Raw genomic sequence first — 25,816 nt, 5'->3', positions numbered from 1 at the left:
GTACGATTCAAAAATATGCAACGCTGCGCCTATTGCATCTTGAATTTATGGTCCGTTTCACTGTCGTGCTAAGATGTGCAGCTAGTTTGTCTATACGACACGACAGCTTTGGTCCATACTTGATCTCAACAAAGTATAATTGATTTCGTACCGTGTTTTCTAAAGTCAACCATCTAGAAATGCTGTATATTGCACCAACTATACTTATTCGGTGAAACAACGTGTATTTAGAATTCCCTGAGATGTAAACTTAAGCATGTGACCCTATACGATATGGCTGGTTAAATCCGACCCGGGCATCCTTTCGTTGCTAGAACATGTAATACTCGCTAGTGCTCACTTGTAGGCGACGTATAACGGGTTCCGAGTGGCTGTTGGCGCGTCGTCGAAAGTCGCTGACGCGCAGCTTCCCACCCGCGCGGTGGATGCGTTTCCAATGGAGCTGGGCGATTCCCGCTCGTAGGCAGTGCGGCCACCACCCAAGTAGGCCACCTCGGCGCCACCACCCTTGAGCCCCAGCGGAGACTCGTGGCAGCTGCCATCCTCGTCCACCGGCACGCTCATCTGCAGCACCTGCGCGCACAGAAAAAGAAAAGGTCAGCGTGTGAACGCCGAGTTTTCAACCCTATTTCATCCTTCAGCAAGGCTGGGCTTGCTGCGGAAGTTGTTGCCCTGGACTGATTGATCCATGTAATGAACAGTAACGTGTACCGCGCAAAAGTATTATTTTGTGGACAAATTTCTTGCATTTTTGACAGTATACGTACATTATACTTGTTCGGCCCAACCTGCGCATATACATCTGTACAACGGCAGCTGCGTGTGTGCAACATTATTAACAGGCAAATAGAAAACACCCTGAAACTGACGGGCACCCACTTGAGAATTTTATTTTGTGAGTGACCTTCCTACGGTCTACGGATCAGTGGATTATCGGAGCCGCGAATAGCATTGCAGTAAGTAACAAAAATCTTAGCGACTTCTTGTGAAGCTTTGCCCGACTGCAATGTGTAGAAAATATTCTTGAGCTGTGAGAATGTTCTCGCGTCGATAGAAAATCAATAAAATACGACACGTTTACGACTATGTCGTTGGCAGCTAAGTAGAATAGTATAACTCACTGAGGCACTATAACGGCTCGAGCTCTCTGGTTAAGCTCTATAGGTCACAATATGTCGCTACCAGCGTTGCTGCTGTCATATACTTGTATGCTAGTCCGATATTCCGCAAGATCTGATACGTTTAGGGATGAGGTTAAAAAAATCTCCCCTCTTGCTCAGGCATTCCTAAGTGTGTTATCGCTCGCTGCTTTTCGTACAAGGTGCTATTGCGCCGTGTGTGTGTCTTCATCTCGTCCCGTCTTTAGCGCTGTTTTATTCATGTATTGCTCTTCTCAAAGCAAAATATGCTATCTGTCTGTTTTAATGTACAGGAGCATATAAACAATGTTTGGCGTCTCGTAAAGTGCCGAAGGCATCGTGTGCATACTTTCACCAGTCTCCATGCTAGACCATGCTCTCCTGGCTACCTTTGTGGCCAGGCTGGGTTATAGAAACTCAATATGGTGTAACGAGCGCGATTGCAAGACTGTGCACCACGTACCAAGACACGAACGAAGGAAGATCTGGGAGTAATTTTGCCTTTTTTTGGCAGATTCGTGCTAATGTGCAATCGCAGACCGAAACCTCTGTGCTTCCGTATCTGTTGAACGAACGTGATAAGTCAGTGATAGTTGTACAGAGTTGATTCTCTTGGCAGCAGGCAATACGTTTGTGGTAAGCAAAACACTGTTCAGGAATACGTCAGCCTCGCTTTAGCGCTTCGTTTTATGTTTGTTTACAGAAACAGCGAGACATGGCAACAAGAGCAAGGTAGAAACAAGCCATAGAAATGATCAAAATGAATTCATGAAGTGGTCATTCGGTATCTGTGGTTAGTCAGAACAAATAAATTATTTACGGTCTAATCTCCGGTGTCCGTTAAGAGCTTTCAATGCTACAGCAGAATACTCGCACGGCATGACTTCGGCAAGGGCATCACGATCTACGTACAATCGCGATTAGATTCGTGCAGCATCCATTAGTTTCGGATCGCTGCAGCGCGCGAATGTCCGCGCAACACGACGATAGCCACCATGCCGGCGGGAGTGCTCGTCGAAGGAGAGAGACGTAAACAAAATAGAGAATCTACCGTGACAAGCTGATGGAGTAAAACCAATTTCCAGCAACACGGAGGCTTCACGAATATTGACGTCAGGGAGTTCTCAAGTTTTAAAGTGAAAGCCTTAGATGCCTCATCAAACACGAAAACTGACTATCGGCAGCGTCAACACGAAGTGATGCAAACAATCGTCGCGCGATAACCTCATCATATGACACCATCATGACGTCACATAACGTGGCGTCACATGGTGATGTTATCACACAACAGTCGCTTGGCAAAACGTGGGTCGATCTCGGAAACAGGACTGAAAAACTATGTGAGGCGCAGAAAGCTTTGATACCTCCGATCCTGGAGGCAGTGCAAAACGGAGTTATGTGCCGAAAGATTTCGGGGGAGGGTGGATGGATCAATACAATCGAGTGACACCAATATCAGAAGCGTAGCCAGAAATTTTTTTCGGGGGGGGGGGGGGTTCAACCATACATTATGTATGTTCGTGCGTGTGTTTGTATGTGTGCTTGTATATATATGCAAGCAAAACTGAAAAATTTCGGGGGGGGGGTTTGAACCCCCCCAACCCCCCCCCCTTGGCTACGCCCCTGACCAAGATGAATATGGCTTTAGCCTTCTAGTCATCTTAGGCGAATGAATAAGCGAACGTGCGACTTTTAGGGGCGAAGCACCTTAAGGCCGACGCATGTCTGTCCGTGTGGCGTCCGTGCCCGTGCTTACACACCTACTCGCCCATTCGTCATGATTCACTTCGTGTAGATGCGTGGTTTTAACGATAGGTTTAACAATAGAATAATACCACTCATAATTGTGACAAAACCATATAAAACACCTACAAGCACAAACCCTTTATACTAGTCGGCGACTTCACTTTAAAATCCCGCGCACTTCACCACAACATTATGTACCTGAGGACCTAGCTTTGTCGTCGACTCTCACTGTCGGCTGTCACGGTATATAGAAAACCGTTGCTATAGTCGAAACATATGTGTGTATGTGAATAAAAAAAAGGTTTACAATAGGGGTGTGCGAATATCAAATTTTTCGAATACGAATCGAATACGAATATCCACCTTCGAATATCGAATCGAATATCGAATATCAAAGGAAAAATGCCTCCACAGTAACGATATTTTATTTAACATGTAGCTATTTGAAAAAAAAAAACATTAACAGCCTGACTGGCAACATAACATACACTGCTATCTCCAGAACACAATGTCCAGGCTAGCACAATGCACATCACAACACAAGCAAATATCACGGCACAATGAAAGTTGTGACTAGATGTTATCATGAAGAAATATGAGTTGCTCCACATGATTAGGCAGCAGGCGCTCCCTTCTAAGAGACAACCCCCCCCCCCCTCCCTGCCACTGAAAAGGCACGCTCGCTTGGAACAGTTACATGGGGCAAAGCTTTGCCAGAGTGGGGTATCTGAAGGTGCCTACAGTCCGCCACCAGTCCTGTGGGTCATTGTCTTTCTTCAGAAGTGGTCCCGCATAGGTAGTGCGGCACGTTACGGCCGCATAATATTGAAAATGTACGGTTACATGATCGCCAACAGCGCTGCACGTCGGAGATGCACCAACAATCAATCATACGTATTGGGGCGCTCGTCGTAGGCAGATATCGTGCCTCCGTGTACTTACGATGTTTATCGCTCCTCTCGGCAACGTTTTTTGCGATACGAACGCAGCAGAAATGTGGAAGACGAGTCATTTTATGCATGATAATCGAATCGCATATTCGAATTTTTCGAATATTCGAAGTTATCGAATATTCGAAACTTTTCGAATACACGATTTTCGAATCGAATACGAATATATCGAATGTAATATTCGACGAATATTCGAAACTTTCGAATATTCGCACACCCCTAGTTTACAATAGACGAACATTAATCATAATTGTGACAGAACAATATAAAACACCTACAAGCAGAAACCCTTTATACTAGTCGGCGACTTCAACGTAGACATTATGGACCTTAGGACCTAGCTTTGCCGTCGACTCTTTGTCGCTTTATGTCACCCAGTTTACATTATATGGGGCTACGCTCGGGTAACGTACGGTTACTCATCCATACGATACCCAGAGCTTCGCCCACTCGCCATGAGTCACTTCGTGGAGATGCGTGGATCTCTTTTTTTTTTTTTTTTTTGCTCCATAGCTAGTGAGGGCTAATTATTTGTCAACTCGAAGCGCAGGGACACCCGGACTCTGGACATGGTAAATCAGCCGTGCGGAAGCCCAAAATACGGGCAAAAGTACGTGAAATACATAAAGAAATACATATATTCTCATTCACCTGCTGGTGCACACAAAGGAGGTCCTTATGCACTATTTATATAGGTCCTAATGCTCTTGAGTAACGGTACAATCGACTGGTTCCTGCACTCTGATACGTGTTCTGCAGCGACGCGGAGCCTCATTAAGCTTGGAGCAAGAGAAAAAAACTTGCCCTAGCCCGAAGTTCGCTTGTTTCTGTAGCAATCGAAATAGCCACGTGCTCCGAACTCGGATCTTGGTGACGCACTTCCGGTTAGGAACGTAAAAACGCATTCGAGCGCTTTGAGCTCAAGTGTGGTGCTCGTAATGATGGCTCGAGGTGAATATTCTACAAGCGTTTGCTTTCAATCAGCCGTTTGTAAAAGCGCGCCGCCGCAGTGCTCTAGGTAACCTATGAGTTTTTCTGTTAAAAGCCTTACTACTAGAGCTTAGCAGAGCAATGGCTACATTCTATCACTCTTCCTGAGACATCTACATATACGGTCATGGAGTTATAGGATCTCTCAAAAAACACTACTTCTCATTATTTTATTCATTTGAGCAAAGCTTGTCTCTCAAATTTTAAAATTTTCAATAAGAAATTCTGCATCAGAAAGGATGGGAGATGCTAAGAGGCTTACTGCAATACTCGAATGTGGAACGTATAAGCTTCTCGTGCACCCTGCAGTTATTTATACGCGGTAACTACGATACGACAAGCAGGCTGAATCGCTAAAAACCAGCCCTGAAAACGGTTCGGGTATACTTACTTGCGTTTCATATTCTTTCAGACTTGAATCTGCGTACACTGGTTCGTATCTGGGAGCCACACACATCCGCTTGATCCTCTCCTTGTTCGCCACGTACCTGAAATTCGAGGGACTCATTATTCAAATGCAGTAGCGCTTATAGCTTTTAATGTCACTTGCAAGATGTTTTTCGACATCGAATAGTAAAACTAATGATGCAAGAGACATCCACGGAATCAAAGATTTTTTTTTAGATGCGAGAAATGAAAGGTGGCATGCTTATTTGAAATATTAGTCTAGTCGCGATAAAGGCACTTGCCTAAACATTTTTTTGCACAGGATACGTTGTCAGAGTGCACATCGGCTGCACTAGATGGCGAAAGAAAAAGTAACCGTGACAGCTCGGTTATTTGCTTTTTGTGCCGCTACTTTTTGTTAGATCAATAAACGCTAAAGAAAAAAGCACATCAGTAAGATGTGGTCACGGCTAATAAACACAAGAGACAAAGATTATACAACTGTAAACGTCACAGCAACGCAGCATCTTTTTTGTCATCGAAGAACCGAAATACTCGATTTCCTCTCAGCTTCAGTATGCTAATCCTGCGCTGAAACGTGCGCCATCAGTGCATCTGAGAAAATCGTGTATTGAAAGAGTTCTATTGCGCAGCCAGACCATGAGGAAGCTGTTATGTATTTGTAGTAGCTTCCTTGCCTAAAGAACGTCCCTGGAATGGTTTCCATTTAAAGTCATTTGAGACACGGCGATCAGGACGTACTCCACATTTCATAGTACGGTATGCTCTGTACATCCCCGACACCGTAAAGCGCTAAACGTAAGGGTGGTGTAGGGAGCCTTCATCGAGAAGGAAATATGCAGTTACTGCCACGGCTTGCCTCACTCGCTGATTTGTTCGTATTAGAGTATATACGCTGAGCGCTGCTGTGCGTTGTTGTGTGCATTCGACCAACCGTGAGGTGGCCCACCTCGACCACATGCAGCAGTGGTAGACGATGCCGACGAATCCCAGCACGGCGATGATGCAGGCTAGCACGATGAGTGCGGCGCCCAGATCGCTCGAGTCTCCGCCAGCGATCTTGACGGGCCGCACGAGGTTGGGTGGCGCCGTGGGCGGCGCGTATGGAGTCCGCAGCTGCTGCGCTGTGATGCCCAAGCTGCGCGACAGGTGGTCCAGGAACGAAGACTGCGCGCTGCCGCTGCTGACCAACCTGCGTTCGCGGAGGCATTACAGTGCTGATCCCAGTCTCTATCCACTGCATATATTTAGTAACATTGATACTTTTTATTTCCCAATGCAGCTTAAGGCTTTACTTCCAGGCAGCTTACTAGGAAAAGCAATCCAACTGACAGAGCGAATAGATGGGTGACTAGGCGGCCACAGCCAGTCAGCGCCCAAGTATGTGCAAAGACTCACAGATTAAAAGAAATAGACACTGACAACTGTTCGCGTCATTCCTTCATCTTTCAGCCCTTATGCACGGTTGTGTGAAGGCGGGATGAGAATTGTGAGACAACCATTGAAACGACACGAGTAAATATGCAACACATAAAGAAGGAAGTTACTTGATGGAGTTAACCGCTTCGGTTTAATAGGAGCACTACAAGGAACGATGTGATTAAGAAATAGTTCCAGGGCTCTAATTCACAGTAACCTCTCACGCTACCGTTATTCGTAGACAAAATTTGAACGAATCTTGATGCTGGGCGTATCATGCCCAGCGTCAAGATTGGAAAAGGGCACTTGCGAAAGAACAGCTTTGTGAATTCGCTCCCTGATTATTTTGACCATCTGAGCTTCTTTGAAGTGCACGCACAGCTTGATACACATTCTTTGCTGCCATTTCGGCAGGGGTTTGTCACCTCGTGCTCATAAATAGAAGGTTATAGTCACAAAGTCACAGCGATGTACAAAAGATGAAGTGAGAATATACCAATCATAATTTTCATTTAGGCTCCGAAAGTCTTCGCATAGCTTCGCAATGTCGACAGACTTCTCGGAAATAAGGACGTCCTGTTTATAATTTTGTACCTCCGCAATACGAACAGGGTTTCGTATACGCGAAAAATGTCTTACACGACGGTAGTTCGCAAGAGGAAATTTCAGCCAATCACGATGTCGGACGTGGCATTAGCGAGTCCGGTCGGCCAATGGCGAAATGTACTTACAAACACAAAAGTTAGTGAATTCCTCCCCTGGGCCCGTATTCACAGAAGCGTCTTATGCTGGAACAGCTCGTAAGATGAATGTTGAGCCAATCCAATACAAGACGTAGAGCTGGCTGGCTAATGGAAAGAAACACTAGCGAACGGAAAGTTTTGTGAATCCGGTTCCTGGTGTCCTTGAGAGAAAATAGTTCATACAAAAACACTTTTCAACTTCTTTACCTGTCGAACATTTTCATAAAAATCAAACTGCGTGTTGACATGTATGCGTTCATCACGTCAACACACGGTGTGCAGGAAGTTGTACTTACATTTGAACTCGAGGATCGTTCGTCGTCAAAATTCTTAAGCTTTCCGGTTCCACCAGGTACATCCAGATATCACTCCTGCGTCAACAGCCATGCGTTAGCGTCGCTGTACAAGGTACTCCGTGTGCATATGCCGGAATTCTAACACTTACCCGGAGAAATCCGTTACAATCGTGTTGTTCCGGAGGACCTTCAGAGCGACCACCTTCTCGACGCTTGCAATGAGGCGAGTCTGCTGCTGGATTATGCTGGACGGCAAATACAGAAACGTAACATTGTGCACGAGAGCAAGAATTGACGTTTTTTTTAGGCTCGCTGCAAAGAGTGAAGTCTCACCTCATTATGTGATCCTTCAGTTGCAGCACCTTGTCCGGCAAGACATCGCCAATAGCCAAGACAAGACGGTTCTCGAAGCGGATGAGGTTCACCTAAAGCAACGTAGCATGAGTCAGTCAAGCAGGCATTTGTCTTCGCTTCATTCATTACCTATTCTCCATTACGACAGCCTATGGCATATCGATTGCTCGTGATATCCATATTTTCGTTCAAAAGATTCTCACTTATTCCTTACTCAGTTATTTCTTAATTAACTAAGGGATGTAACCATGAAGCAACATTGCAAATACTGTTATTCATTTTTTTAATTTTTACTCACAGGAATGCAATAAGGTGTCAGAGGGGTGAGTAGTTAAGAGCTGTGCGAAGCTACTACTCGTATATATAAGCACAGAAAGTTAACAAAACTAGGTGAAGTTTCAAGTCCTTCAGACAGGAGCACGGAATTGTAATCATGCTTCTTTTTTTTTTTCATTTCATTTATGTCCACTTCTGTAAAAATGGCAGCAAATGCGCTATCATATCTGATGAATTGAAAATTGTGCAATTTACATAAAATAAACAATTTAGTGGTTCTCACATAAACGTAGGTGGATTCTGTCAGTGCTCGGGCAGTCAGGTCGGGGCTATCCCGGGCAGTGACCTTGAGCTTGAGGGGCAGTTCCACGTTCTGTAGATCATCGAATGTCTTCACGTTACTCAGGTAGCCTGTCTGGGGGTCAATGCTGAATTTGCCCTCGGGGTCACTGTCCGGAGAGAGGTCGTACACGATCTTGCCGTTCGAACCAGAGTCAAGGTCTTCAGCCTGCGATCCAGACAAAGGTAAACGAAGCCATGAAGCAGCAACATCGAATAGTGGCGAGTTTTTACGCAAGGACTATGGTTAGGTATAAGTGCGTAGACCTGCGAGCCACAAAACGGGATAATGTGGTCATACGCACTTTTCCGCAGGAACCATATAGCAATAGTTTTCTGCGATGCTTCGTTGCAAGAACTATAGTACAGCAAGTCGCATCTCGTTGAATATTTGACGGCACTGCACGAAAGCGTGTTGCTGCTAATGTGACCATGTGAACTCGATAAACTGAGGCACTATCTCATTTGTTACGGCTGTATACTTCACGCCAGCACCGACCACGCAAAATTTTAAGAACAGTAACTTTGAATAATCTTTGGAACCATATTTTGTTGTAACAGTATTACTGCTCAACCATGACGCCTGTCTTCATCGTAAATGCCTATTATACCAATGTCATTTCCAAAGTGTAACATTTTGTCATTCCTTCAATGAAGTACGAGTAGGAAGTACATATAGATTTATTGGCTAGAAGCCTTCAACTTTCGCAGTGTTTGTACGAATAATTTAAGCTCAATTTTATGCTCCAGCCATTTCACCACCTTTGTCTCTCCTCCCATGTTCATCTGCAAAGGAAGTTGCGAAAAATACTATAAAAAATAGACGATGAGACTGGATTTACACAAAAGCAGACTCACCACTATTATTCACCACCAGGACGACATATAACTTGGCACGTGTTGTTGATACACATGTGTGCCACCGCCAAATTAGGGCTAAGCTAATCTTTAACGAAGGCAATTAGATACGAAGGTGGGAGCAACGGTGTACTCGCAGCCACTCATTTGGGCAAACTGGGGAATTTTTCTGTTACCATAGATTACATCACTAGGTTAAATTATTTCCCAATTTACGAATACCTACATAAGTACCTAAGCTCGATAGTATGTCAAAATGTGCATCACCTCAGCATAGTGTCCAATTGTGTTATGGTGCTCGACTGCTGACCCGAAGGTCACGGGAGCGAACCCCGGCTTCGATGGAGGCGAAAATGTTTGAGGCCCGTGCATTTAGGGGGGGGGGGGGGGGGATTTAGATGCACGTTAAATAGCCCCAGGTGGTCGAAATTTCCGGAGCCCTCCACTACGGCGTCCCTCATAACCATATCGTGGTTTTGGGACGTTAAACCCCCGATATTATTATTAGCGAACCCCGGCCGCGGCGGCCGATTTTCGATGGGGGCGAAATGCTAGAGGCCCGTGTGCTTAGATTGAGGCGACCAGGTGGTCGAAATTTCTGAAGCCCTCCACTACGGCGTCTATTATAACCATATCGTGGTTGTGGCACGTAGAACCCCACAAATTATTATTAATATTGTAAGATTGTAGGTGTCCAATTGTTTCCAGCTCACTACATCTTTCCAAGTTTTTTTTCCCCGGCTTTGCTAAGTTGCGGGGCAAAACGCGGATAACAGGATATCTCAGCGCGTGCGACAACAGCGCTCTCAAAAGGTACTTCAACAAGGCAAGCACTCTTTGATAAGACGGGGCACGTGGCTCTGCCATGCCGCGTAGCACGACTGTTTGCTCGTAGCAGCAACCAACAGGGGGGCTATCCTGGACACTGTGGAATTCCGCCGTCTTGTCAGATTTCGTAATGGCGGCATTTCAAGCCAATCGGAGAGACCGTAGCAGCCCTCCGGGCCAATCAGACTTGACCAATGGTGGGATTCGACAACATGGCGGAATTTGACAATGTCCAGAATAGCACCCCTGGCAGCTAAGCTGGCACCTTGTCACTTTTTTTTTTTTGCGATTTCCAAGTAAGCTATTGAATAGAGCAATGCTTTCAAAGCCCCTCACGAGGGTGCTGTTGTTGCACGCCCAGTTTGCAACCTCGTTGGCGAGCTGAGCGCTGCTGTCGCGAGCCTTCAGCTTGCCCGTTAACCCCGTTTTACGCCATTGGTTTGAAACACGGAAAATATAACTATCAAATATGTAGCGAACTGAAAACAATTTAACGCGGTGCTATAAAATGTGGTGAACAATTTCACATACGGGGTTGCGCAATTACGCAAGTTATCAATCATATGGGTAGTTAAATTCGCTTATTTGGCAACATACGCCACCAGAAAAACTCACCAATTTGCGCAAGGTGGTCTCGAGATATTCAATTGGTTCCATCAACTTAGCTTTTTTATTGCGATAGCAATTATATGGACAGTCTCGGCTGGAAAATGTCCGTCCCCGTCGCCGTCATTCACCGTATATGTATAAGTATGTGTATATATAGAAAAGCCATAAAGAAAAATAATTCAGAAATTCTTTCCGACCCGCGGAATCGAACGGGCGACCTCGCGATTTGCAGCCCGCCGCGTTAGACGTTAGGCCACGACAGCACCGTCCTTCAGCGTGCTAACGGCGCGCTATTTATATACATCATGTAATTCAGCATGCTTTCTTAGTGGCTACATAGATGGCGCGACGTGCACGCGCCGCTCCTGCGATCGCCGTTGCTCTTCGCTCTACAGGGCGTGGTTGTTTAAGGGGAGGCCGGTGGGGTGCTTCGCTTCGCTCGCTGCACCGGCCGCGTTTGCGAAAGGAGCGCGCTGTTCAAACAGAAATAAGTAACAAAAGTGACAATTAGTTCGCGCTCGTCTTGTGTGTATCTGTTCGTTTCGTGCGTCCTGCTTTATGTTCCAGCAGTGCGCTTCAAAGTGTCGAGCTGTGACGCATTAGTTCGCGCTCGTCCTGTGTGCGTTCTTTTCGTGCGTCCTTTGGGCTCGAGCGACGCGCTGGCAATTTCGAGCTGCTTTCCATTCTTCGCGTTACATTACAATTTATTGCTATCGCATTCATTGCTTCGCCGTTGCGGTGAAACTGTGACTTTTTTTAAATTAAATTAGCTTCACCTGAGTTTATCAGGACAAATTGTATTTCTGTAGTCTTTGTTTCACCAATAAACACTGTTGGAGGTCGGTGCCGGGTGTATCTCTTTAACTGCGCTTGTTCTGCCTTAAAAGGGGTGCATATAATACGAACGTTAGGTGACAGTACTGAAACCGTATGATAATCGAATCAAATCTAAACTGCGTAGACACGGTGCTGTATTCAACTATATCAAACGTAATTAAACTGCTTAGAATACAAGATACAGCTTGTTGGTCGCGTTGAGAACGGCAGGACGCCCTGGGGCTGCCATTCGAAGATCGCAGTCGCTCTCGTAACTCTTTCTCTATATCTATGGTCCCAGCTCCGGGAATAGTAGCTTCTCTATTTCAGCTGCGATGAGGCGGATCCTCTGTTTACATTACTACGAGTGGGATATCGTTACTGACCATTACTTGGATGAAGCGCGTGCCTGCGGGGGCATCTGACGAGAGCGCCGCCAGGTAGCGGTTCTGCGTCAACTGGCTGTACATAGGAGGCACCACGAAGCGTGGCCGGTTGTCGTTCTGGTCGATCAGGTGCACAGCCACTTGGGTCGTCAGCCGCGATGAACCTACGACACACGCACACAGTCAGGCCGCGAAGAGGAAGAGGCAATAAAAGGAAGCTACGATGCTTTGTAATCGTGCACGCAACAACGCCTTCCGATGCAGCGTAAAGGCAACATCGCGGTACCAGCTTTAGTTTCTCGCAGGCCCGTAGCCAAGGGTGGGAACCCGGGCCTCCCCCCCCCCCCCCCGAAATATTTGATACATGGTGTTTTACCGAAAACAAATAATGAAAATAGGCGTTTTTCTCAAATAGTCAAGGCTTTCAGCAAGTGCCCCCCCCCCCCCCCCCCGAAAAAAATGCCTGGCTACGGGCCTGGTTTCTCGCTCGTCCTTTAGAGAATACACAGAAAAACTCGCGTCGCGGAAGGGTTTAGCGCTGGCAGCAATATACTAAACAAATACGTTGCATTCAGAATCCTTAAATCAGGGCTTGTGTTCACAGAAACGTCTTGCGCAAGAATAGTTGGTAAGAGCAAATTGCGACCAATGCTACTGTTGCTAACCATGTCATTAGCGAAGCCGGCCGGCCAAGCGCGACGATCTCATGCAAACAAAAAGCTTCGTGAATTGGGCCCCAGTTTACCACATGAGTATTGATATAACCAGAATATAAACATTTCTTTTTTTTTTTGCGACTCCCTGCAGAGAACGTAATAATGCACACTCACCAAACACTCCACCGATTGTGTTCAGATGGACAGTCAAGAGATATTTGTTCTGCTCTTCGTAGTCAAGGTTTTGGTTCTGAACACGCACTTCACAGTCGCGTTGTTCATTGTCAAGTATGTAGAAATGCCCTGCAGACAAAAATTGAAATGTTAACAAGGTCACACTGACGCACACCTGTAGAGAGGAAGCAAGACTATATACATAGTTTAGTGCCATTTAGAAAGAGCAGGTGCGCTGTCTCGTCGATAGACGCAACAGTAGATGTACAGTAAACCACATGAAGCTATCAAGGTATGTGCCATGGTTTGCAAACACGGTTATATGCCTTGATATGACATGCTAATGGGATAAAAAAATACACTGGGCGGAACATTATGCTTTTTCTAATGGTGAACTTTTTTTTGGCTTACCTATACTGTAATGCTTACCTTACCTATACTGTAAATAAGATGCAAAGAAAACGTTCGTACTACTTAGGCATTACTTTCGAACGCGACAGTCACCATAAGGGGCGGAAAAAAAAGAAGGGCAGGATAGGAAAGCGCGCAAGTTCAGAATGAACTAAATGCTTTGCAAATACGCACTTATTTAGGTCTTACCTTTCTCGTTTCCTGTGACAATCTGGCACTGAACGGGGAAATTCCCTCGCGGTTTGTTGATGATTGGCAAAGATTTGACGAGGGTGTTCGCCAATGCGTTCTCTGGCACTTCAACTCTGAGAGAAGAAAATAGCATTTGTTGGTTATCTGATTTCAGATTACGCTATCGGCAAACAAGGTGTCATAGGTTATGTGCACTTTCTGTCATAACAAAATGCCTTGGCCGAGTTAGTATTGATGTCCTTAAAGCTCTGGTTTACATGCATAAGTTAATAGCCTAAGAACAAGCGTGCCTCTAAATATTCTGGGGCATTACGCGTTAAACATACGATCTGATTATTGATTATGAAACACACAGTAGTAGAGGAGTCGGGATTAACTTAGACCATGTAATGTTTTTAACGGGCACTAAATGAGCAGTGCACGGGCGTTTTTGCATTGCGCCAGCATCGAAATTCCATCGCTGACTGTGATCTAAACCACGACATCCAGCTCCGCAGCACGACGCCATAGCCACTGAGCTACCACGGCGTATTAAACGTGTGTCTCTGTGCAAAAGTTTTCTCTAGGAATCGATTTCCCATAATTATCAGCATTATTGCCATCAACCAGTACAGGCACACGGTACGCCACACAGTTTAGATTTAAAAGTATGCTGAGTTCACTTCGGCGTTGCTTTTATGTGTGTGATAACAGACTTCTTGCAAACTAGACTGAAACTCCAGAGGCGCACAGCTTATGTAGATTAACAGTAATGATGAGAGTCCAACGATGTTACTAGAAACAACAATTACCCCCGAAGAAAAGGTGATATTTTCCCAGTGTGTATATATAATAAGGACACAAGTACGTATATCGTGTTGTTTTCCTTCCTCACGTCCGGATAATGAACGCTGAGCACTTTAGGCAAGAAATTGATGCTAGCAACGCAAATAACACTTCTGTTTCAGCAAGTCTCCATAAACACGCAAGTGGTAGCGTACTACCTTGGTTGTAGCATGCTACAGATATTGTCGCGGTTAAACGTAAGCAGACCACCGAGACGTTGAGTCCGAGAACCGACGGCGTGTTTTTATGCAGCAGCCAAGAGCAAAGACATAAACAAATGCACGTCGTCCTCTTTGGTCAGTGTCCCTTTTCACGAGACTGCGCGCACATCGTCTTCGTTCTCTGTCTATTTCGAGCGTGGCATTTGCCTCCCCTTAAAAGAGCATCGCCCCGATGCTATAGCTGAGACAGTCATTCGCGCATAAAGTCACTTTGTACAATATATAGCATAGGCCAGAACTACTCATCACATCAGTCGCGCAGCTGCTGCTGAAAATATTTACAGTCTTATTCCCATAACCGACAGCTTATTACCAGAACTATTAGAGCAACAAAAAGCGACGCGACGAGCCGAGTAATGCGAAAATATTTTCCCAATGCCACGAAAGCTGCGCTGTCAGTGTCTCTAAAAACGCAATATACGTGGAACACATGCATTCTCATCATTCGCCTGCCAACATCTGTGGTAAGTAATGATCGCGAAATCTCGGAAACCACCTTAATGTCGTAGACCCCGAAAACCAGTGCACTCACGTATAAAATCCATCGGCGAAACCAAGCCCAGAATCGGGGGGCACTGTGGCAATGTGTTCCACGTAGACTGTGACGACAGCGGTAGCTGCTAGTGAGGGATCGCCCAGGTCATTAGCTTGAACTTCGATCTGGAATCACACGTAGTTCAGGTGGGAAAATAAAACAAGTCAAACACGGTTGCTGTCGAAAACAATCCCTGCAAGGACGTAGGTGCGTTGAAGCTTACCCTGTACTCAGAGTCGGGCTCCTTCCTGAGGTCATCCTTCACTGTTATTACGCCACTGGTGCTGTCTATAAGGAAGTAGAACGGCGCCCGCCCTTGGCCGCTGATCTCGTAACGGACTACATTGCCAGGCGCCTTTAAGAGAAAGGATCACACGGTTGGTGTTGTTGTCCTCTGACCATGGCTCAAACCCAATGCAGGCCGATTAGTGGGCGGATTTTTCCACTAAGTTCTATAACGAAACATTACTAGATGCTATAGTTAAATAATATATTAACTGTAATTACCAGTTATCAATAATGGCATATATTAAAGCCGGCAGAGTTTAGCAAGACATTCTTTTAGTCGCAATAATAAATTCCTAAGTGGCTATGTAGTCTTAAAGGTTTAGTAATGATGATGATGATGATTATTGCCTTTACGAATGGCTCACACCCACTCTGGGGGATTGGCCAAGAAACGAATAATTTGTAGACAAAAGTGGTCACATATGAATCCTATGACGAATGAAATATAGAATAGTTAGAATAAATTAGTAATGCGAATTTAAAAATTCGAAATCAGAACCGCCGTGATTCAATTAGGAATTTTTGTACAACCGAACAGACATCCCGGTGACAATGACCTAACGAGGAGGCTCCCAAGGATAGAATATTAGAAGCAATGAAAGGCAATCTATTTCGATTAGACGCCGCTTTGAGAATGTTTTTCCTCAGCACATTGAAGCGGTTACATGATAAAAATAATGTTCAAATGTTTCGTCCTTGCTGCAAAACGAGCAAATAGGGGAAGCAGCCAGACCAGCTCTATGCATATATAAAAGTTTAGTTTTGGAACGCGACATCGTAATTTTGTAAACATAACTTTACCTTTTCTTGTTGAACAGAAATTCCTACGCCAAGGGAACAAGAGGCGTCGGTGTTCGTTTAGATGAGTGATTAATGTTTTCCCAGAGTCTTGAATTATGGCACGCCTTCTACATCTGTCACGAATTATGAGCGCTGATGTGGGAATAATTGACAGTATCGGACCACTGAGAGCGGCTTTCGCCAGAGTGTCGGCATTTAATTCATTTTTATCCATTTGTGGCCAGGTACCCAGATTAATCTGATTAAAGTTACGCGGGTAGGAACAAGAAAATGAAAAGTACGTGATAATTGAGAACTATGGCCGCTCTTGAGGTTGATGGGCTGAGCATTCGTAAAGCCATAATCACCGCTAAAATTTCCGCCGAAAATACTGATAAGAAATCGGGAAGCCCTTAATGAGAATGACCAGTTGAAGGTCTCGGAGAAAATACCAATGCCAGATTTTTCTTCGGATTGCGGGGCATCTGTAGCTGTGATATTTGTTATATTTATCCCTTCTAAATGCCTTTATAGCAGGCCGTTTAATACATAAACACCTGTTCTTAATCTTCTTCTTCTCATCATCATCATCATCATCATCATCATCATCATCATCATCATTATTATTATTATTATTATTATTATTATTATTATTATTATTATTATTATTATTATTATTATTATTATTATTATTATTATTTAGACACGAAAATCCCTAAAGTTGTTACAAGGTACAAGACGTGTGCACGAAGTTTCAGTTTTATCAATTACTACGCATGTAGTTTTTATTTCGACTTTGCAGATATCTTTTACGACCCAATCTGACCAGTACCGTTAGAGGCACAGCTAACCGACAACTAATCAAACTTTGCCATTAGAGCCACCGGCGTAGGGTCATTATTAATAGGTGCAAAATGCGACGTCGTTGCTGCTGGTTTGCTAAGAGAAGAAAATGTACTACATGAGTATACAATCGTGTGGCACGTAATGCAAGTGAGCTAAAATGAAATGCTCTCAGCGACAGCCATTCGGAAAGGTGAATGTGAGTGCGAGTCCATAAAATGGCCCAGCCGATTGGAGGGGTGCCAGCCGTTGAAGACAGCCAAAACAATCCACAACTGTATCGCACTATATCTACAGGTATAAGCATGTATCAGCAGAAGAGAATACGATTATGCGATCCCAGGATCCTCCCACCCATTTCCCGCTTTCACCGATACTTCATTCTGCATACTTTAACCCGAAAACGATGTACATGAGCTCTATAGCCAAAACTAAATATTGTGCTGGCCACTGTGTTATTGAAACCAATAATAAAGCGAACCCAATTTCAAAAACTTTTTCAACACTCTTCTGGGGGATTTGGGCTAGAAATACAAGCAACAGTCGATGCAGCCTGCTTCATTTGGCAACGCTATAGTAAAACATCGGCACGCCAATTTTGGCGCCGTTCATTTCGGTAGTACGCTGAATAAAACCAATTTTATCGGAATTTCAAGCAGAGCTTTATGGGACGTTATTGCATGACATCGGCTCCCTGCATGTTTCGGGGCCCTTCGTTCAAGCAAAGCAAAATGGCGTTCAAAGGGGGCAGTTCTGTTCGCGAACCTTACAGCAAGGAAGGAAACGAGAGAGAGGAAAAACAGGGATGTTAACCAGTTTGGCATAGCCGGTATGCTACCCTGTGCAGGGCGAAGGGATGGGGGAGATTGAAAGAAGACTAAAGAAAGAGAGAAAGAGAGGAAGTGAGTACATCCATACGGCACACAGAAGCCACCCATCAAATGCAGGCACAGCGACGGAAGCAAACTCACCGATCCGTCTCCATCCGTCGCCACGACGGTTGTCACGATGGTTCCCAGCGGCACGGTGTCCTGGAGCCTGATCGGCAACGGTACGCTCGTGAAGCGCGGGGCAACGTCGTTACGGTCCTGCGCACACGCAGCGAAGGCGTACAGCCAATCAGGCGGCTTTGAGCACAAACATACAAATATTCAGAATCGGGTATGTATGGCATTAGATATTTCTTTGCCTTCTCGTATATGAACACGGCCGGTATAAGTTCGGCTATATCAGCCCATACAAGCATAGTTTTTGGCAGAGGCAAACATACACTGGAAGGTACACACGGTAACATTGCAGCTCGGCTATTGTGCAGAGAGACACGAAGGAAACCAGAATGACAGGGAAGTAACACAGAACAGAACTCCGTTTAACTATGTTCGGCTATTGCTCGGTCAAGCCGTAGAGGGAGGAAGAAAGACAGTAATGGAATACAAATGAGGGGGGGGGGGGTGCACAACACAAGATCACGTGCAGCACAATTTCATATTTTGCACTTGTCATTTCATTGAATGGCGCAAGTGCCGGCCATATGCTTTTAATTATAAGCAGTTTCTGAATTTAACATTTACCTAACAAAATAAAAGTTTGCGATGTCCCTGCAGTGATCCTCGTTGGAAGCGTCGGCAGATGTCCTCTAGATTTTAGGGCGCTCCATCAGTTTTCTGCTTCTATTATATATACCGCGATATTACCATCACCCCACAATAAAAGAAAAAAAAAACACCAGAAATTGTGGCACAAACACGCACAGACTTGCCTGAGCAGGCACAGAGGGGGAAAAAAGAAAGGAAAGAAATATTTCAACTTCAAGCCCAGCTGTTTCCGTTTCTTCTTTTTTTATATGTTGTGTTTGGTCGGGCTGGCGAACAGCCCGACCATGTTTGACTTGAAGAGAGTCTGCCGGTGTTCTCACCTCGACGGCGACGCGCACGGTGCACGTGGCCATGGGCTCATTGGCGTCGTTCTCCAGCGTGCCAATGATCAGCGTGTGGCTCGTCTTCTTCTCGTAGTCGAGGCCGGCGATCGTCCTCACGACGCCGGTCACCGGATCCACGGCGAATAACGACTGATCGCCCTCCCGGATGGCGTACGTGATGCTGGGAGTGCCATCCGGATCAGTGGCCTGCGCCGCAAGCATTCCACCCTCACGAGCCAATCTACAGAAAATTGCCGTCGGTGTTTGCAGCGATCTCTTTCTGTATTGTGGCAGCCGCAATAAAAAAAAGATAATTGGCACTGATTTCAATGTTTTCTTTTATACGCTCGAAATATCAGCAAAGTCAATGCAGCGGTTGCCAAGAAAAACTATGTTTGTGAATCAGTGCACTTAGACGGCGCCTCCCGAGCCTACCCCCATGTCTTAAAGGGGTCGTCATCAACCACTTTTCCAAGTAATCATCAAATTACCTCAGCATCGGAGTTTATGGCGTCACGAATGAATTGCCGCAAACATTTCTCGAATCCGTCAAGAACGAGCGGAGTTACAGCGATTAGTCGCACGCTTTGAGCGATTTCTCTCTACTCTCGTTCCGACGAGCACGCTGAAAGCTACGCAGGGAAAGGTTGCACGGGGCAAATAAGTTACGTCAGAGCGTGTCATGACATTGAGCGGGCGTGATATAAACGCGATCGCTCTCTCCCGTTGTGATTCCTTTGCGCGCTAGTGTACGCACCTTGACCTGGACGACGTTAATGTTGTTCTGATTTTCGGGCACCGCGGTCTCGTAGAAGGCCCGCTCGAAGTAGGGCCTCTCGTCCTGCACGTCCTGTACGCGCACCGTGACGCTGACGGTGGTGATGCGCGCGTCGGGCGCCTTGTCCTTGGCCGTGACGACGAAAATGTGCTCTCGCTGGCGCTCGTAGTCCAGGGCGCGGCGGGTCGTCACCTCGCCCGTCTGCTCGTCGATGCCGAAGTCACTGCGACGACACACACGCACATCAGATTACACCCACTTCCCACAACAAGTTTCCGTCATTCACAGACTCTTCTTCGAGAAGAGCCTTTATGCACTGTGAATACAATCACCTTTAGTTAAACTTCGAAAGACGCTAACTGTAGGCATAGAAGTTAAGCTGTGTTAGGAAATTAGAAACAAGCAGGCATCCCGGTCTTGCGCATGTCTGACTGGTACACAAGCTTTGCGACTACAGCCGCGGGACTGGAAAAAAATCGAGCAGCGAGTGATAACACAAAAAGGCATCATTTCGACCAAAGTAACACCTGACTGGCCACTATCTTAGACCAACTTTTGTCTGGTTAATACTGCGAGTCGCCAGTGGGAAGTATCCCTTTATCCTAAAAAAGAGCCTTGTTAGGTGAGAAAGTCAGCAACTGCGCAAGACGCGTGAGAGTAGTCTACGTTCAAGTTCCCATTCCCACCCCAGCTCTCCCTGACTTCATGGACTCTGACGGCGTTGGTTGAAATTGAGTTGTGTTTATCGGTGAAAATAAAGCACGCTTCAATCGCATATATGTCCTTGAAATTATGGTGATTTTTTTTTAAATTATCACTAATCCTAGACTGGTGATAACGAGACAGGCATTTGGTTGGCTACCCTGCACTGGTGGAATCTGAAAGGGGCATAGAATAAAAGCAAATATAAAGAAACGGGACCGACGTAGAATACTAAAAGACAGCGATGTTTACGATTATTTAGGTTTTCTTTTGTAAGCTAGAGTAGGACACGGACTAGAAACGATTTGCTTAAACTTGCGTGCCTCTATACTTGCCGCACTCCTTGATAGGTCCCTGTCAGAATAAACAATAACAGACGAAGTAACTCTTGTCGCTTACCCGTTTCCGGCAATCGTGTAATAAACTTCCCCGTTGGCGCCGACGTCTTCGTCGCGGGCCTGTAACATAAAAAGCAGCAGGAGTTGGCGGAGCGCACGTCACTCGCATTGTACATACGGTCCGGTAAAAGAATATTTAGCAGATGGGGCGAAAGGAAGAATCATTCGCAAGCGGCGACAGGCAGGCGTAGAGAGGGATGCTGACCTGGACAGTACCGACCACGGCGCCAGCTTTCCCTTCCTCGACGGTGAAGTTGTAGCTGTCTTGCACGAACACCGGATTCTGGTCGTTTATGTCTGTCACGGCTATCTTCACTGTCGCCAAGTTGAACTGCAAAAGCATCTTGTAATGAGGAATGCAGCACAACTGAGGACTTCATAGCTATTTGCGTTCGTATATGCAGTACTGTTTACCACAGGCTCATCGGCTCATCAATGTGATCACATCGAAACTAACTTTGCCTAAATTGATTCTTCATTACGATGTCAATGGCGACTGTTCGTATTCAAGAACGTGTGAAACACAGAAAGACTCTCAAGAGACAACCGCTGAACCGATTGGAGGAAACATGACAAATCTGATTGTTTCTCGAGCTTGACAATTGATACCTTTGAATTGACATGTATAGCCGCAAGATACTGTATTCTCCGTCGTCCGTGTTCTTTCTTGCCCTGTACACGTCAATTCAAAGGTGAATCAAGACCAACTAGCCCGGCTGCCACTTCTGTTCACTCCAATATCAGCACCAGAAAGACGCCTCAAAATTATGTGAATTATATCGGCTACGGCATGGGAAGCTGGTATCAAGTCTAATCTTCAACTTCTCACGTCTTAAGTATACATTACGACAATGGCATAGTGCACATATTTTTCTCGCCCCTTTTTAAGTGGTCTTTTAGACGCGATATACAAAGTTTTGAACTTGATAGTTGGTTGTTCTTGTTTTGTTTCTCGGCTTCCCCATGTTCTTCTTCTACGGTACGGAGGAGCGCATGCGCAGTCACCAGTGACGTCACGACATTCGGAGAAGAGTGGCTGCGTGCGGTGTCGTCGTCTTCATTTTTAGTGGACCAGTGGTAAGTAGAGTAGTGGGATTTGCCCAATTTCTGTGGCACATACCGGTTCATGATGATCATAGTTTGTTGTACACACCAGTCTTTTGTGCACACCAAAGTTTTTACGGCCGGCATAAACAGCTTCGCTGTTAAAAGTGAAATTTCAGAATTTTATCTGCGAGAACTATGACATTATTATGAGGCACGTCATATTCGGGGATTTCTTCAACGTTCTGCTAAGCACACATTTTTTGGGGGGCATTTCGCCTCCTTCTATATGTTGCCGGGAATCGAATACGCGTCAATGAGCTTAGCAGCATAATACCCCTTCCTCGGAACCCTTTGACTGCTGAAGCATTCAGCGAGTACCACCGTAAAAGCATAAGTATCATGCGCAAGTAAGGTCTCAAGCGAACGGACAACGCTTCGTCCAACCTCGTATTTCGGCCGTTGCACAAGGCCTCTATACTACGAACTAGATCAAATTAAAAAGCTACCCTTCTACAGAAACCTGCACAGGTGAACATCAAGCCGAGGCTGCCTTACCAAATTGTTCCTGTCTTCCGCTTTGACCTGAAGGATGTAAGAGGCCACTTCCTCGCGGTTCAGGCTCTTGGCGACCGATATCGTCCCACTGCAAAGAGAGATGCCGCTAGCCCTTAGAGGTCGACACACACGCATTTAGAGACTAGGGTGTTATATTATAGACAAAACGGACAGATCACTAACACTATTACCCTACATTATGGACGTTATTTGCACAAAAGATGGGCGCGTGCTATCGAAAAATTGCCATATTTCCGGAAAAGTAAATTTTGAACTAAATATTATACGACATATATTCACGCGATAGCGTTAAAGAGCTCGTTTCGCAGATATTCCGGTGTCGGCGTCGGTGTTGTTGGTGGTTAGCGAAAAATCATCATCTTGTCCGTGACCTAAAAATCGAGGAACATGCAAATAATCTTCGGGTCTGAGTAAGAATCGAATCCAGGCCGTCTGCGTCGAAAGCAGGTGTTCTACCACAGAGCTACGCTATTTCTTGAAACTGCTTCAAAAAAAAAAAAAACACTATATGAACGAGGTGTAGTGGAAGGAGTCTCCTTAACGCATGCAATATTGCGTGGCAGAAGCGTGCAATCGCGACAGGCGTCAAAACATGTGAATTCCGCAACGAGCCGGTGTTCTAAAGGCCCACCCATTAGAAAGCGCTCAGACATATTTAATCATCATCAGCAGCAAAAGCATCAACAAAGTGAACGGCTGCGTAGGTTCGCGTATTGCCTTACGGACGCGTAGTGGGCCCTTCGCTGACTTGCAAAAGGAATAATTATGGCCTAGTGGGCACTTAGCAACTTTACTTGCAGTAGGCATTCTAGTATACTTTGAAACGGCCAATGTTACGCGCACAGTTCGTTTCCTTACGGCACGCTTGAGGCATGCACAGAGAATCGAAACGAGGCTAGCAGTTGAGAAGGCGATGCGCACGAGGCCCGATTACGCTATCGCGTTCTACTCTTGCAGGCGAAGCTCAAGCGTCCCCCAAGTTTTGCAATTCAGTAATTTGCAAGTGGTATCCACTCGAAACGCTTCCTGAGAGTGGTAGCAGTTTCAAGGCATACATTCTCACAGTGCACGCATTGTATTCTTTATTCACTCAAACAAATTGCATTACAATTATTCTTTAGCTTCAATGTAAAAAATATATTACGGGGGATGTTTAGAACTTTCTAAGTATGTGAACGCGAAAGCCTAGTTTGGCTCATGGCAGTGTGGAATGAAGCTCGGAGACCGTGCATGCTTGCAGGGCCATCGCCGCAGGACCGGTGTGGAGCGCACGTCTCACCCTACTTCACGACCCTGCTGCGCTGCTGCTCACGCTAACAGTGGAAAGACGAAGTGGACGATGTATACGCGCAACTCGCGCGCTCAATTTTCTTGGACAGTATTTTCTCTACCACGACCTTTAAACATAGACGTGTAAGGCTTTCGCCTTAAAAAAATCTGTTTTGTTAAAAAGAAGTTGGTGGAAAAACAGGGCAACTAGGTGCAGCAGTGCATTTAAAGATTGATGTTTCAAAGAGCGTTCAAAGTGTGTGCCTTGTGAAACTACTGCCTCCATTTCTTCTACTCCCATAAAAGAAATTAGTTAAAAGTTTATTAGTCAGTTTCTTGGCTTTTCAAGTAGTAATTATCATTTCTTAGGCAAATAATGTAGGCCTGTTCAGGTGATCCAGCTCCGTGAGTTGGCTTGCCCTATATGCCACAGGCATTTTTTTTTTTAAACTTGCGTTATCATAAAAGGTCACTTCGCAGAACTATGTTACTGTGGGTATACGCGTGTGCGTTCACTAATTGTTTCGCTTACCTCGACGAGTCGATGGTGAATACGCCTTTCTCGTTTCCTTCAACGATCGAATATGTGACGTCATCACCCTCCGGGTCAGTTGCCTTTGGTAGAAGAACATAGCAAAGTAATTTCAGAATTAATGAAAGAAAGAACAATTGCCCATCTGTACACACAGCTCGGAAGTCAAGTATTTAGTAGATTTGGGCCGGTAATTCCATGAGTGATATCGCGTCAGTAATATTACATCATCATGGAAGCAAGGAGGCGTAAAAAAGAAAAAAAAAACATGCATAGAATGAAAGAAAGATATATACATCTGCACAAAAAATACGTAAATACAAAAACAGACAGGAAGCGTTGAATAATAAGCATAATGGAAAGACAAAGCAAGATTATGGTATTAAGGAGAATAGCCTTTTAACCTTTTAACGATTTGCAATTTTTACAGGTAGACGTGAGTTAATGTGATCCTCTAGCAGTTAATTTCAATGTCGAAATAGCGATAACAGTTAGTATTTTATTATATTCTTATAAGACGGGAGCCCACTGCAACATTGTTAGTATGAACTGACGGTAATAATGCATTGCCAAAAAAATTATGAGTGCCATTTCGCAACCAATCCTTACTAACAGGTTCGAAAGGTGGTTCATTCTCAATAATCACGAAGAACATGCTCATTATGTATTTTTGCTCAAAAGTCACGTTAACAGTTTATTCTGAATCATCATAAGCTAATCGTAAAGAACAAACGCGTGATGCATATAGCTTAATAATCATATTATGCATGCGTGGGCTCCTATTGAAATTCTGACGGAGTTTCACTTATTACTAACTTGGTAACTATGACTATGACTATGACTATGGCTTTATGCTGTTCTAAGGGGCGCTGTTAGTTCGGGCAGCTGCATTGCACAGCATGGTCGCGTTCCTTGAGCTCAGCCAGTAAATGGCTCTGTGAGCGCCATGGAAGTGGCTCGTATTAACAAGCCCCGTCAACTTGCAGCTTTGTTGGCGCCAAGCCTGACCGATTGGCAAAATGAAATAAGCCACGACATTTTCTGATCTAGTCGCGAAGCTTTAGTCAAACTATAAGTAATAAAACAGGCAGTCTATCGCCTGTTCACCTCATATGACGCGTATGTCGCTCATGTCATATGTCGCTCAGATTTTACTTGATTATTATTCAAAATAAATTACTGATAGCTCCGGGATATCCTGGACGATTCTTGATTACAATTTGGCAGCCCTAAGGTTTCGTGTTAATAAGCCATGCCAAGCAATTTTGTATATATTCAGCGAGTGAATTAGCTTGATTGGCACTGTTTCGTGTACTGCTTTGTCGCGCTCATATTTTTTACTTGGATCACGTACCCGATATATAATTCTTCGCAGCAAGACCCAGTGGCGTATTCGGGGGGTGGCACACCGGGCCCGTGCCCCCCCCCCCCCCTTCGAACTTTTTTTTTTTTTTTTTGCCATGGCGCACCGAGCGCAAAATGACACTCGACCGCATCGACCTGCCCGGCCCCCA

At 45.3% G+C, this 25,816-nt stretch overlaps 1 protein-coding gene across 1 annotated transcript in view; it reads right to left on the bottom strand.

Moving 5' to 3' along the window:
* Positions 1 to 25,816, bottom strand: part of LOC119394029 (cadherin-99C) — a 212,786-nt gene that overhangs the window by 1,052 nt on the left and 185,918 nt on the right. Inside the window, exons 18-36 of the mRNA XM_037661246.2 lie at positions 24,303 to 24,385; positions 22,481 to 22,568; positions 21,084 to 21,209; positions 20,880 to 20,938; positions 19,758 to 20,001; positions 18,998 to 19,207; positions 18,054 to 18,170; positions 15,395 to 15,526; positions 15,169 to 15,296; positions 13,588 to 13,703; positions 12,988 to 13,116; positions 12,158 to 12,321; positions 8,605 to 8,829; positions 8,025 to 8,116; positions 7,841 to 7,936; positions 7,692 to 7,766; positions 6,183 to 6,425; positions 5,217 to 5,313; positions 341 to 573 (exon numbers count right to left, since the gene is read on the bottom strand). Coding sequence (XP_037517174.1) covers positions 341 to 573; positions 5,217 to 5,313; positions 6,183 to 6,425; positions 7,692 to 7,766; positions 7,841 to 7,936; positions 8,025 to 8,116; positions 8,605 to 8,829; positions 12,158 to 12,321; positions 12,988 to 13,116; positions 13,588 to 13,703; positions 15,169 to 15,296; positions 15,395 to 15,526; positions 18,054 to 18,170; positions 18,998 to 19,207; positions 19,758 to 20,001; positions 20,880 to 20,938; positions 21,084 to 21,209; positions 22,481 to 22,568; positions 24,303 to 24,385 — 2,657 coding nt within the window. The remainder of the gene's footprint in view (positions 1 to 340; positions 574 to 5,216; positions 5,314 to 6,182; positions 6,426 to 7,691; positions 7,767 to 7,840; positions 7,937 to 8,024; positions 8,117 to 8,604; positions 8,830 to 12,157; positions 12,322 to 12,987; positions 13,117 to 13,587; positions 13,704 to 15,168; positions 15,297 to 15,394; positions 15,527 to 18,053; positions 18,171 to 18,997; positions 19,208 to 19,757; positions 20,002 to 20,879; positions 20,939 to 21,083; positions 21,210 to 22,480; positions 22,569 to 24,302; positions 24,386 to 25,816) is intronic.

This window comes from Rhipicephalus sanguineus, chromosome 1, assembly GCF_013339695.2.
Source record: "Rhipicephalus sanguineus isolate Rsan-2018 chromosome 1, BIME_Rsan_1.4, whole genome shotgun sequence".
In the NCBI taxonomy this organism is placed as follows: Eukaryota; Metazoa; Arthropoda; class Arachnida; order Ixodida; family Ixodidae; genus Rhipicephalus; species Rhipicephalus sanguineus.
Note: the sequence above shows the minus strand (reverse complement) of the source record. Positions and strands in the feature narration are given on the sequence as shown.